Source organism: Calonectris borealis, chromosome 1, assembly GCF_964195595.1.
Source record: "Calonectris borealis chromosome 1, bCalBor7.hap1.2, whole genome shotgun sequence".
Classification (NCBI taxonomy): domain Eukaryota; kingdom Metazoa; phylum Chordata; class Aves; order Procellariiformes; family Procellariidae; genus Calonectris; species Calonectris borealis.
Window position 1 is genome coordinate 158,918,078 of NC_134312.1, and position 12,845 is coordinate 158,930,922.

The 12,845-nt window shown below is 36.6% G+C and overlaps 1 protein-coding gene across 4 annotated transcripts in view; it reads right to left on the reverse strand.

Moving 5' to 3' along the window:
* TPP2 (tripeptidyl peptidase 2) overlaps positions 1 to 12,845 on the reverse strand; it is a 56,274-nt gene that overhangs the window by 9,987 nt on the left and 33,442 nt on the right. For 2 of the 4 annotated variants that reach the window (XM_075137731.1, XM_075137751.1), the window contains exons 24-28: positions 11,088 to 11,126; positions 3,857 to 4,008; positions 3,666 to 3,762; positions 2,650 to 2,780; positions 1,127 to 1,334 (exon numbers count right to left, since the gene is read on the reverse strand). In XM_075137731.1, the coding sequence (XP_074993832.1) occupies positions 1,127 to 1,334; positions 2,650 to 2,780; positions 3,666 to 3,762; positions 3,857 to 4,008; positions 11,088 to 11,126 (627 nt within the window). Of the gene's footprint in view, positions 1 to 1,126; positions 1,335 to 2,638; positions 2,781 to 3,665; positions 3,763 to 3,856; positions 4,009 to 11,087; positions 11,127 to 12,845 lie in introns of all 4 variants that reach the window. The other 2 variants (XR_012671033.1, XM_075137741.1) reach the window with 2 other exon arrangements.

The following is a 12,845-nucleotide window of genomic DNA, read 5'->3' on the forward strand; positions in this document are numbered from 1 at the left end:
TTATTCCCATCAGCTTCAAAAATCAAAAGACAGAAGTAAACCAGGGGTCACTATACTGGAACACAGTACAAATAGACAGCAAGAAAATTATGTGCCAGACAATATGATTAAAGCACAAAATCTCCTACCACAGGATATTATAATCAGTTAAAGATTAGAAGAGGAATGCTGAAAAAATGTAGGTGTACAAGAATATATACATTAAAAGAAGTGAGGGTAACCATCATCAACCTTCTTGTTCAGGCCTCCAGCTAAAGCACAAGTTCTTACCAGGAACATTTACTGTCAAGGAAATTAAGCAATTTTTTAATTTCAAAGTTTTTCTTTTGTAACTATCTGAAATGCTTTGGCAATTTAACTGAATTATAAACAAATACATTGATCACTTCATCTTCCACTAAAACACAGCCATATGCAAGAGTTAAGTACAGCAACTAATTAATACTTAATAACTCAGCAGTTAAACGTACAAAGTCATAAACTCTGTAAATTAAAAGCTACATAACTAGTCACCTACAATGGATTTCTTTTTTTCTCCTTCTGGAATAGCCGTCTTGAATGAAGCAGACAAAAACTTAAACCTCAGGATTAGGAACCTTGAAAGGATGGGGAAATATGTGCTAATAAATATGTATGTGTAATTATTTCCAAGGGTTTCTTCCTTTACCTCTACAGACATTACTGACAGCAAAACACAAAACTTCTCTTGTCCATAGTGTAGAAGAGGCTACAGAATGCAGGACTGAACAGAGTAGGGATGCTGCACACTTCTGTGTGTGTACAGCTAGAACAGCGCAGAGGTTAATCAAAAATATTCCCTGAAAGGTACAGAAAGAAGCAATTCAATAAAGCAAGCAGCTTTTTCATGGAAATCTGGTACTGTTCTATACCCTTCCCTTAACATCTACATTCACATGCACAGAGATGGGCTTACCATGGATCTGACAGGCTTGGCAAAACCTCTGTGGAAAAAGGTCATTAAGGAAGCATAACAAATGGGGACAGCATGAAAAAGTAGAAGGGAGAAACGTATGAAGCTATGCACACAAAGGCGGTGCATAATTCCAGGAGAAACCATCAAAAAACCCAACATGCAATAGACAAAATATCTGCTCTGCTCTCTTACCTTGCTGTCAAAAAGATCAGTCCATTTTGTTGTTTCCCAGAATGTTTCTGTCAAAGCTTCTGAGCAGCTCTCATGATCCTCATCTTTGCCTTCTGCATCACTGGAAGCAGCCCCTTCTTGGGCCTGCAGATGAAGAAGTTGGTCAGCCAGTGCACTTCCTTTTCGACATAGTGCATCCACTAAAGTAGTCTTCTGTTTTTCCATTTCACTAGAAAAAAACAGCATGAAAAATATTAAGGACTTTTTGCAGATACCTCATTAAGAACAGAATCAGTGCTGTACTGAGTTTAATCTAAAAAGTTTATAGCAGTTAGTACTCACAAAATGAAAATAAGCACAAAGATAATTTTTAAAGCATGGCTATTTACTATAAATTTAACTAATTGTAAAAAATTGCCTAGAGACACTATGCATTAAACAAGCTCAGTCATTCTTCTAAGTCTGAAATGCCTTTGATGTCTTAAGGCAAGGGCAACTCAGGATTCTAAAACTGAATAAGCCAGCATCTAGAAATACAGCTTTACAGTTCTTGGCATTATAAACAGAGACAGTCAAATCCACCACTAACATAAGCAGATACATTTCTGCTGACTTCAAAGGAATTGCACCCATTTAAAGCACCATTGAATTTGGTGTTCAATTTCAGATGTTAGATTCAACCACATGACCTAATGGGTCAACTTACTAAGAAATGTTTAGAATGAAGTTTATTACGTCATAACTTTGCTTTTATATCAGCAATTCTAAAATTATGCACAAATATTCAGGATAGCTAGAACAGACAGACTAGTTTTTACAACCGAAATCTGGTATTTTATCTAAAATAATCAACAAATATGCATCTCCCATTTTAAGGGTCTAATCTTCAAATCTGCTGCTCTATTTGCAACTAAAACAGCACCACACCACACACTGCGAAATCTGCCAGTTATTCTCCAGACTAGGGTGTCACCTTCAAAACACTGTCTTCCTAAGGATATATACTGGTAATTCAGAGGAACAATCTAAAACTAAAGAAAAAAACATGGGTCTCAAAAATACTCTGAAGCACAAGTATGATCATCATGCTTTCCACAAATGAAATCTTTTGCAAGCAGTTACTTCTTAGACTGGTTAATTTTGTCTTCAAACACAGATCCAAAAGGTTGCAAAGTATTATGAAGGCAGGTAGCATTCAAAACACACACCTCTATATCGATATTCTAGTGGTCCCTCTGATTTGAGATTAAGCTTGATACAAAAACTTAATACCCCATTTTTCTGACACATTTAAATCTTGAAAGCAATCCACTTTTTTATTTTATTTAATATTTCTAAGTAAAAGTTTGTAGGTTTCAGTGTTCCTGCATTCTGGAGATATAATAAAAGAACAAAATTTTGCAGTCAAGTTTGAAATTACCTGTGCCCCAAAAAATAACACAAGTTATTCAAAAACGTTATAGTCATTCCATTTCTTATAAGCAGAGACAAAGTACATAGATTACAGAAATAGGATGCAAGAAAATTATTTACTGGGTAGGTACTTTTTTATAGTAGTTGCATCAGGCCTGGGATCAGTCTTCATGGCAAAATATACTGCTAATGCTGTCTGATCAATATGAGAGATTACAGTATTTGCAGCTTCAACAATTTCATCAAGTCTTTTCATTCGTTCCTAAAAGAATAAAAAAGGTGTTTAGCACTATGAAATCACACTACTTGATTGTTGATTCTACTAACACTAGGATAATTGCAAAGGTATGCAGAAATAACATTAAATAACTTAACATGTCCTTTTCTCCACTTTTTCCAATTTTTATTCAAAAAAACTGGGAAGTCTGCATTATCAAGATTTCCCACATACATAGTCCATTTCACTGAAAACAAACTGTAAAATATGAGGTGTGTATCTGCAAAATGCAGAGTTTACAGAAAGAAAACCACCTTTCAGTACAAATTAATCCTCTTAAATAACAGTAGCAGTTATTAATTTCAGAAATAAACATAAAATCAGAATCAAATAAACAGAAAAATATTCAAGCTACTGACATATACACAAAGCTGTTTATCTTCAAGATAAACAAAAGAAGCAGACATATGTGAACTTTTCTGTTCACAGTTCTCATTTTTGAGGACAATGACAGATGGTGGATTTAGCTGTGTCATTTCAAGGGGTTACAGTCCTCAGCTGTCTGAGCAATTCTGCTAGAATAAATTACCAATCCAGTAGAGGAGCAGAGTGGGATGTGTGCTTGTCTCAGTAACCACCACCTAGAATAATATTGTTCTAGCCTAAAGCAGTAAGGAAACTTACAAAGTGTTTAACTTAACAAGGAGTAAATGATAAGCAAACACATTATAGGTAGGCATACTTTCTTTCATTCTGCTGTGGGATTAAGTAAATCACAGTCAGTTAGGGAGGCAGCTGTCAATCTAATTAGGAATTTCTCCTTTATAACAGCTATGGCAGTCACTTCAAGACCACGTATGAAGAAAGATTCAGTTGTTTAGGCTACATGGATGTATTGAGACAAATCAAGTTTAAAAAGTGTTAAATAACCTTTTCAGAATCCAGCTGATGAAGTCTTGCAACATACAATGGAAGATGATTAGGAAATGCTTCTTTCAACTCATTATACATGTCAGTGGTATCCAGCCTAGAAGAGAGAAGGACATAACATGAAAGTACAGATTCTGGGTATTTCTTTGTACAGCTGCTTCAAGCTTGTGTAGTCATGACAGCAGACATACTTGGTCATCCACTGTATTTTCAGATCTCTTAAAGCTTCAGCAAATTCTTCTTTTACATCTTTTTCTTTTTCTTGTTCTCTTTCTTTGTCTTTGCTGCCATTTTTACTCTTTGATGGTGACGGTATCAGATGATAGTGAACAGTAAGGACATCCTGGAGGTGGGAAAAGAGACACATACTGAGAGGGATACAGTACACTTTTTTTCTGATGCTATATAAAAGCTAAATCATAGCAAGCTACTCTGAGCTACGCATACACTGAGTAAGGATTCTGAGAGCAAAGCTATTAGTCATTAAGAATTCAGGAACTGCTTTAACTTTTTATTTTAAGCAATGCAAGGGTATAAATATTAAAACAGCACGCTGGATGTAGGACAAGAAAGTCTAAAATTTAGCAAGTTTGACATTTTTTTATTCATATAATTTTACATAATATTAGTTAGGGAATCAGAAGGGTGGGAGTTTTTGTTTGTTTGTTTATAAAAAAGCAAATAACTTGGTTAAAAGGCAAAGGAAAAAAAAAGTTAGAGATCCTATCCTACAAATCTGGCAATAAATAAATGAATAAAGATGACTGAATTCTAAAAAATAACACCACAGTAGCATAAACATGAATCATGCCACACGATACACAAGTTTATTCCTCCTGAGACAATTTCTTCCATGTGCCTACTGAATTAGCTGATGCATCCTCAGTCAACTGTTTGCCAGTTTGCTGCTACAGACTTTCCAGTTTCACCTGTATCTGTGCTCAAACTAAGCAGACAAAACAGAGAGATTTTTTTTCAACCCTATATGCTAGCATAGAAATATCACTATAGTTTGAGTTCATGCTACACTAGTCAACAATTAGCATGAGAAAATCAGCTACAGCTATTTAAAAGAAAAATCCTAACTGATCTTAGACCATGTTCTGAAATCCATTTCCTAAGATGATTTACACATAAACTTGCAAATAAGCCAGCATTAGATTTCAGTCATTGCTTCTAAAACATTACAATTTTGTTGTTTTTGGTTTTAACGCTGCAATTTTTAAAAAACCCTCTCCCCAAACAGTGAGGTCCTGTTATTTCACATATAGGATATTTCTCAGAGAGGATCACTTAGATACCATTACTCTGTTGCAACATTGTGCAAAATACTGTGTTGCATGCTCAATTGCTGTGGCAATTTAATTATTCATACCAATTATTCCAAAATACATTTGTGGGAATATGTTTCCCATAAACCAGGTCAGTGTTGCGTAATGAAATGAAGTCTTGTGCACAAGATGGAGTTATTTCAGGTTACCTAAATAGTGAGTAAAAAGGTGACTATTAGAAACTGCTATGCATAACCTTGAAATTATGGACTTCAACACTACACTGCTGAAACTATTTAAGAACACTGATGCAGAACAATTTTATTTGAACTGATAGTTCAAACAGACCAGCATGGGTTACTGAAAACAATACTGGTTAGAGAAAGTGGCATCAATATACCCTTAAAACAAATTTTCCAGCTACTTAATATGTAATCACAGACGAACCACAAAATTGACATTTACTTTTTTTTTTTAAAAAACCTAGTTTAGATCACTAATCTACATTAAAGTGTAGCTTTCACAGGAACTATCCTGCACAAGTGCATTTCAAGTATGAAATGCATGACCAGGAAGTACACCTAAATAAGACTTCAGCAAGACCTAGGCCAGAGCATGACAAAACAGGTCATGGAGGCAAGCACATGTAGTGGAGGATACGGAAATCAGGAACATGGCATGGGGCTGGCTAAGGTAATTAGAACGGTAGAAAGCAACAATGTAGTTCGTTAAAGCAAACCAAACATTTTAAGATGTCCAAGAAGTTAGTTCAGTACAAAATCTGAATCAGTAGTTCACAGTGCTTTTAAAAAGACGTCCTCTATTGAGACTAATACTTTCCTAAGAAAGAAACCTGCTTTCCTAGAAATATTCTTCTAATATTTCAGGATTTCCTTCTTGAAAGTCCTCTTTGATCTTACTTGGCAACCTATGTTGAGAGTTATGTATCTAAATGGCCTCTGCCTTCTCAAGCCTTATCTATATGAGAAGGCTCTACTACTTCGGTTTAAATTTCAAACCCAGTGTAATTAGATTAACAAAATCCCACTTATGTGGATGAACACTTTCATTTAAGAGACTAATTCTATGTAGCTAAACCATCAACAGTAACATGTCACCTCCCCATTGTCTCAGCTAGGTACTTTTGGTCTAATGAGATTCCGCAAGCATTACAAGCTACAACCATTGAAAGGAAAACAATGAGCTTCTGAGCTAGGCACCCTCCTTTTTCAAAAGAGCTTACAGAAAAAAAGGTGCACTTTTCTCTACCGACATCAAACATTTCATGGGATAAATAACGTTTAGGTGCTTATCACATTTAACTAAACTATCACAAGACCGTAAGATGGACTGAAGGCTTCTTTTTCTCTATTCTGTCTGTAAACGCTAGCATCATTTATAAAACTTGGCAGCCCCCTAGATACCAGAGGATCCCAGAATGACACTATCATCGCCATTACAGAAACATCCATCGTTAGAGATTAAGAAGAAAGGCAACTCTTCACAATTCAGCACTTTAATCTGTTTTCTTATTCAAATTTCACTCTAAGTGTTCCACAGCAACAGAACTGCTAAAGTGATGTACTGGATTTGATTTTATATCTACATATAGAAGAATGTAGAGCTATAGACAGAGAAAGGCAGCAAGCAAGCATATTATCCATTGAAAAAAATGACTTTAAGGAAACTTTCAAATTAATGAGAAAGCTGCCTTTTATTTATGCTCTAAAAAAGTTAAGCAATATTAAAAACTTCGGAAGCATATAGGATATGCACTTTGGTCAGTGTACTCTGTGCACCATTTGATAAGCCTCAGTGAGTTTACTTTTAACTAGAACTACAAACTGCATACATAAACAAGCACAGTGCCCTCAAAACAGTCACCTCTTAGAAGAGCTTAATTACCAGTTAATTTTGTTTAAAGATTTAAATTTAGATTTTTGTCTGATGATTCAACATCTGGTACTTTATGTGGAAAAGATGCATGAACTATTGTTATGCGTACTTTAAAGCATTCACAGCAAAACTAACCACAGGAAAAAGCTCCTCGAAGGAACACATCCTAGGTCTCATTTTCCATTTAATAAATACCATGTACATCTGCATACACACAGAGTTGAATGTGCATATGGAATTTATATCTACTTTAAGATGCATACAATTTGTGTAACGTTGCTTATTTTTACGGCAATACTCTTATTTAATTGAAAACTAATGAAGTTTCTTTAAGTCACCAGCCAGGCTTACACAAAATTAAATCGGAGATGTACTTCATCCTATTTTTGAAGGCCTCCTGATTAAACAGGGATAGTGTCTTAATGTTCAAAGGAAGTAATCTTTTTACGGTTGACTTCACAATGGTATTTACTAGTCTTCCACTAGCGCTTATCAGTATCTGCATAATGCATTTCTTACTTCAGACTGGAGGAAAGGATGGCAGAGTAGGGAGAAAGATGTAGAAATTTTCTATCCCTTAGCTGGTTGTTACATATTGCTGTTGAAAAGCTGCATTATGTAAAACAACAAAAAAATTCTTCTTACAGACCAGAAAGTCAATGATCTGTTTTCATTCTAACTATGTTCAGGACAAAACTTGGAGACAAGTGGAAAAAAATAATCAGATTCTAACTGCATTACAAAAGTTAGGTTGTGAAAGAAAAAAAGGTACATACAACCAATTTGTTTTTCACACGGTTGTTTAGCACATGCCTCCCCATTAAGGACCAAGGGCACTTCTAAGGGTACATCAGCTTCCCAAGCCATGACAGTAGGGCACTCTCTGCTTCAGTGGGGATCAGTTCAAAGGAAAAACATCACTGAATTCTGAACTTCATACATATCACAGGTTCAGTAGTCAGAGAGAAAGGATTTTTTTTTTTTTTTTTTTTTTTAAGTCCAGACACACTGAAGACAGGAAGACATTAAGTAAAAACCCATGCCCAAGGGTTGTTTTGGGTTTGTTTTGGGTCTGGGGTTTTATTACGTAAAATTAAGTTCCCCAGAATAGCTCTTTGAGCAGAAAATTATGGATTAGGCATACGATTCTGCTGTATGTGTCCAGTAAAACAAAGACACCTGCTTATTCTGTGGAAAGAACCCATTGACAATTTTGTCCAGTTATAAAAGAATCAAATATCTTCTTTGGAAAATTAGGCTGCTATTTCCTGGCATAACCTCAAATTGCTTTCATGCAAACTAGAGAAGCTGTTAAAGTATGGGCTGGATGAGCAGTCAGGTGGATTGAAACCTGCTGAATGGCCGGACCCAGCGGGTGGTGATCAGTGGCACACAGTTGGAGGCCAGTAACTAGCAGTGTACCCCAGGGGTCAATACTGGATCGAATCCTGTTCAACATCTTCATTAATGATCTGGATGATGGGGCAGAGTGCACCCTCAGCAAGTTTGCAGATGACACCAAACTGGGAGGAATGGCTGATACAGCAGAGGGTTGTGCTGCCATCCAGAGGGACCTAAACAGGCTGGAGAAATGGGCTGGTAGGAACCTCATGAAGTTCAACAAGGAGAACTGCAAAGTCTTGCACCTGGAGAAGAATAAACCCATGCACCAGTACATGCTGGGGACCACCCAGCTGGAGAGCAGCTTGGCAGGAAAGAACCTGGGGGTCCTGGTGGACATCAGCTTCAGCGTAAGCCAGCAATGCGCCCTTGCGGCAAAGAAGGCTAATGGTATCCTGGGCTGCACTAGACATACCAGGAAGTTGAGGGAGAGGATCCTTCTCTTCTACTCTGGACTGGTGAGGCCACACTTGAGTACTGTGTCCAGTTCTGGGCTCCCCAGTACAAGAGAGACATGGACGTACTGGAGAGAGTCCAGTGAAGGGCCAGTAAGATGAAGGGACTGGAGCATCTCTCCTATGAGGAAAGGCTGAGAAAGCTGGGACTGTTCAAGCCTAGAGAAGGCATTTGGGGGGTGGAGGGGTGGAGGGCATTTGGGGATTGATCTCATCAACCTGTGTAAATACCTGCAGGGAGGGTGTAAAGAGAAATCCAGACTCTTTTCAAGTAGTGTACAGTGACAAGACAAGAGGCAATGGCCACAAACAGAAACACCGGAAGTTCCCTCTGGACATCAGGAAATACTTTTTTCACAGCGGAGGTGACTGAACACTGGGCACAGGTTGCCCAGAGAGGTTGTGTAGTCTCGCCCCCTTGGAGATATTCAAAAGCTGTCTGGGCATGGTCCTGGGAAACTAGCTCTAGGAGGCCCTGCTCGAGCTAGGGGGTTAGACCAGATAACCTTCCAGCCTCAGCCTTTCTGTGATTCTGTGAAAATACAAGTGCTTTCAAACAGAAATGCCCACCCTGGATTTCTCGTAGTGTCATGCACGTAGGTGCAAGCTAACAAGTTCCCTCCCCCCTCAACTAAAAAAAAAAAGTTAAAAAAAAAAAGCTTTCCAAGACTGGTCACCAGTATGACAGCAAAAACCACACATAAAATAAAAATGGGACTTGTAAATTCAACACTCCTAATCCTACAAGAGGGCTTGGACTTGTCTGTGAAAAGTATGAAAAAAATCTACACATACCTTTTTGACTGACTGGGTCTCAAAAGAAATATATAAACATGTTTTCCATGTTGGAAAATATCTTAACCGCATGTAAACTTATGACAGGGCAGGGTAAATATTCAAAACTTGTAAACTAGGAAGCCCTCAGAGTTGCATTCTCAGAAAAATATATTCATTAATGGAGCTCTTATGGATCAATGCTCTGAAATATACTGTGTTCTATTTATTTGCTGCTAGTACGCTGATGCCTCTTAATAGGTGGAAGTATCGAGGAGAACAGTTTTTATTTTGCCTTGGGTGGGTATACTGCTCAGATCTGAACAGAAATCTCTGCTCTAAAAACAAAAGAAAAAACCAGAACATGCAACCTCTTGCATCTGTTTAACAGGTTTTGTTATGCAAATTAAATTATGGTTAGAGTTTAACTCCCTTGTTAGAGATTCACTTAATGAAGATTTTATACCCTATTCATCAGGAAGCCGCACATTCACATGGGATTTTAAATCATCTTTCTAAAAGCGTTCTGTCTAATTTTCAGAAGCAGTATGAAAATAAAATTGCAGCAACGCGCATTAAAATCCTTCTTGTAAAGCCTAATCACATTCCAACACAGTTATTACACCAAGACCAGGGTAAGTTAGCAGGCTCAGTTACCAGCTCATTGTTAACAAAGTAACAGATTACAGCAATAAACTGTGTTATTCATGATTCTCATGCCTTATTCTAACAAGAATCCTCACTAATTTGCATGTCACTCCAAAACACAGTACCTTTGAAAACAAAAGACTGTAAATAGCCTTACAAATCAAGAACAAAACAAGAAAAAAAAACCTGTAGCCTTATAAAGATAGCCCATTAAAATAGTTTTTTGTTTTGTTTTGTTTTTTTTTAATAAAGGCCGTTTCACTCTCTTACTGCTGGTAGAATATTGTATTAACCTAATGTAAAAATATGAGAAAGCACAATATTAAACACTGCTGTGTTAAACATCACTTGCTCCCTACCCAAAATATCTTATACATGCTCCAAAATTCTTTCTGTAAATTCTACTACCTGCTATTTCACTGTATAAACTCTAGCCTATAACGAGTTATATTCAATTTGAGTAGAATCATGAATGGAGAGACTTTTCAATCAAGTCCATCCCTCCTAAGAAAAAAATGCTTGCTATAGTATGTTTTTTTACGACTGTAATGAAGCCAGCTCTCAATTTAGCAGACTCTGTATACAGTTAGATATTCAATTCTACATCAAAGTGTTAGGTTGGCATTCAGGTCTCAAATTGCAGACAGAATAGAATAGGCAGAAACACTTGCCACAGAAAATCTACACCACAAACACTGAAGATTCCTGAATATTTCATAAAAAGAAAAATTACAGACTACTAATCACCACATGCATTTTTGCAGAAGTATCCAGATGCTCACGTGCCTCTCAGCTTTGTATTACAGCAGTGTTTTGTCATTCTAACAGTAGACATACTTAAGGTGCTGAAGTAAATAACTCAGGACTAAGGAGGTAGATGAGGGAGACAAATTAAAAACCAATACTGGTAGACAAATTCTTTAAGTCATATGCAAAAAGACTTAAGTATATCTTTTTCAAAAACTAACATTCAGTACCTTTTTAAATTTTCCTTGTCGCTTTGCTGCAGACTGCCCCTGGGAGTTAGAATAACATACTGTAAGAAAACATGCACACACCACACAGGATGGAGACACCTTCTCTGTACAATAATGGTTATACTTTCAACCTACAGATTTGTAAACTTGTAGAGAGTCACATCTATGATTAAACACGCTCTCTTAAAGCATGCCCTTTCAGGTTTTTAAAATTAATAAAACAATGCATTATTGTGTATATAGCCCGTTATTCCTGTAAGACAAGCAAGTGTTGTTAACCACTTAGCTTAAATTAATAAATTACAGAAATTCAGTCTCAAAAGTATAGATTTTAAGTTTTGACTGTTTAGTGGCATTGTTCTATTTCATAATGAATATACAGAAATTAGATACATTTTCCCTCACATTGCATCCACTTGCTGATCTAGAGACAACTTTGCTGCCTAGTCCGCCTTTTTTGTCTCCTCATACATACTGAGGTTCACTAAAGGTAGCAGAAAGTATCTGATGCTATTTGATACCATCCTTTTTCTGGTGAAATATGACCATAACAGTAATGCCTTAGACTATGACATGAGACACGCCTCTGCCAGAATTTCTCTCCATGTAAGCTCTTAAGTATTCTTCATCACATGAAATTTGACAGGCAATACCTACCTACCTCCTACTTTCCCATCCCAGAAATCACTGTATATAACCACTTATTCTGGTTTTAAAATAAGACAGATGAGAATTACAACCAATAGTTCAAGGAAGTGCAGAATTCAAGTTAGGGACACTATACTACACTACTGTAATGGATTTACCATGGATTTCATAAAAGTATACTTGCAACCTTGCAGGAATCACAAAGAAATATAAAACTAAGTATTTTAGAGTTCTTAGTTACTGGGTTTTTCCTCATTGATACATAAATTCTCCTGACACACATTATCTAACCTGCAGTTATACGCAATCTGCCCCAAAAGTATTACCTACAGCCAAATCAGATTGAATAAACTAAACTTTTCTACTCAACAAAATCTAAAGGTATGTGCCCGCCTAATCACAGAAACTTATTTTCTCTGAAAACATACTCTAGTTTTACACGTTGTTCAGCCACATCTAGTGATACATGGACATAGATGAACTACCTCTAAATACTAACAATCACCAGGATTGATTCAAATTTTTTCTCAGCTTTGCCATCTATTTAAAAATAGCTAAGGGAATCTCCTAAATACCTTAGCTCCAGACACACACAAGAGTGATCTGGTTACTATAATCACTGTTGCACTACAGATTCATACAAGTTAAAAAACAGTTTTTACAGGATGCTGCATTATGAGCAAAAAAACCCTACAGCTTTTTTCTAGTATCACATACAGAGATCTTACGTCATTCTGTTGGAGCATACAGTCATATTAGTGGTTGACAACATCAGTGTGCAGCAGGTAAGAATATCTGCTTATGTGTTTGAGTCAGGAAAATTCCTACTACTTTGTAACAGTAACATGTAGATGTTAAGAAAGCATGTATTTTTGCTGAAAACTGTATGCATGCAAGGAAGAGCATAGCTGTTTATTAGAGAACCAACATGCACAAACCACAACATATAGGCACGTATTTTTCATTCAAAAATCATACTAAGCTAGGGAATTACACAAAATCACTTTTAAAGGCTCCACCCCAACAAAAAAGCAGTTGCTTCTAGAAATACAAGGATTCAGAGCGAGAGAATTAGAATTCAAAATTTAGAAAATGCAATTAAATTTTACA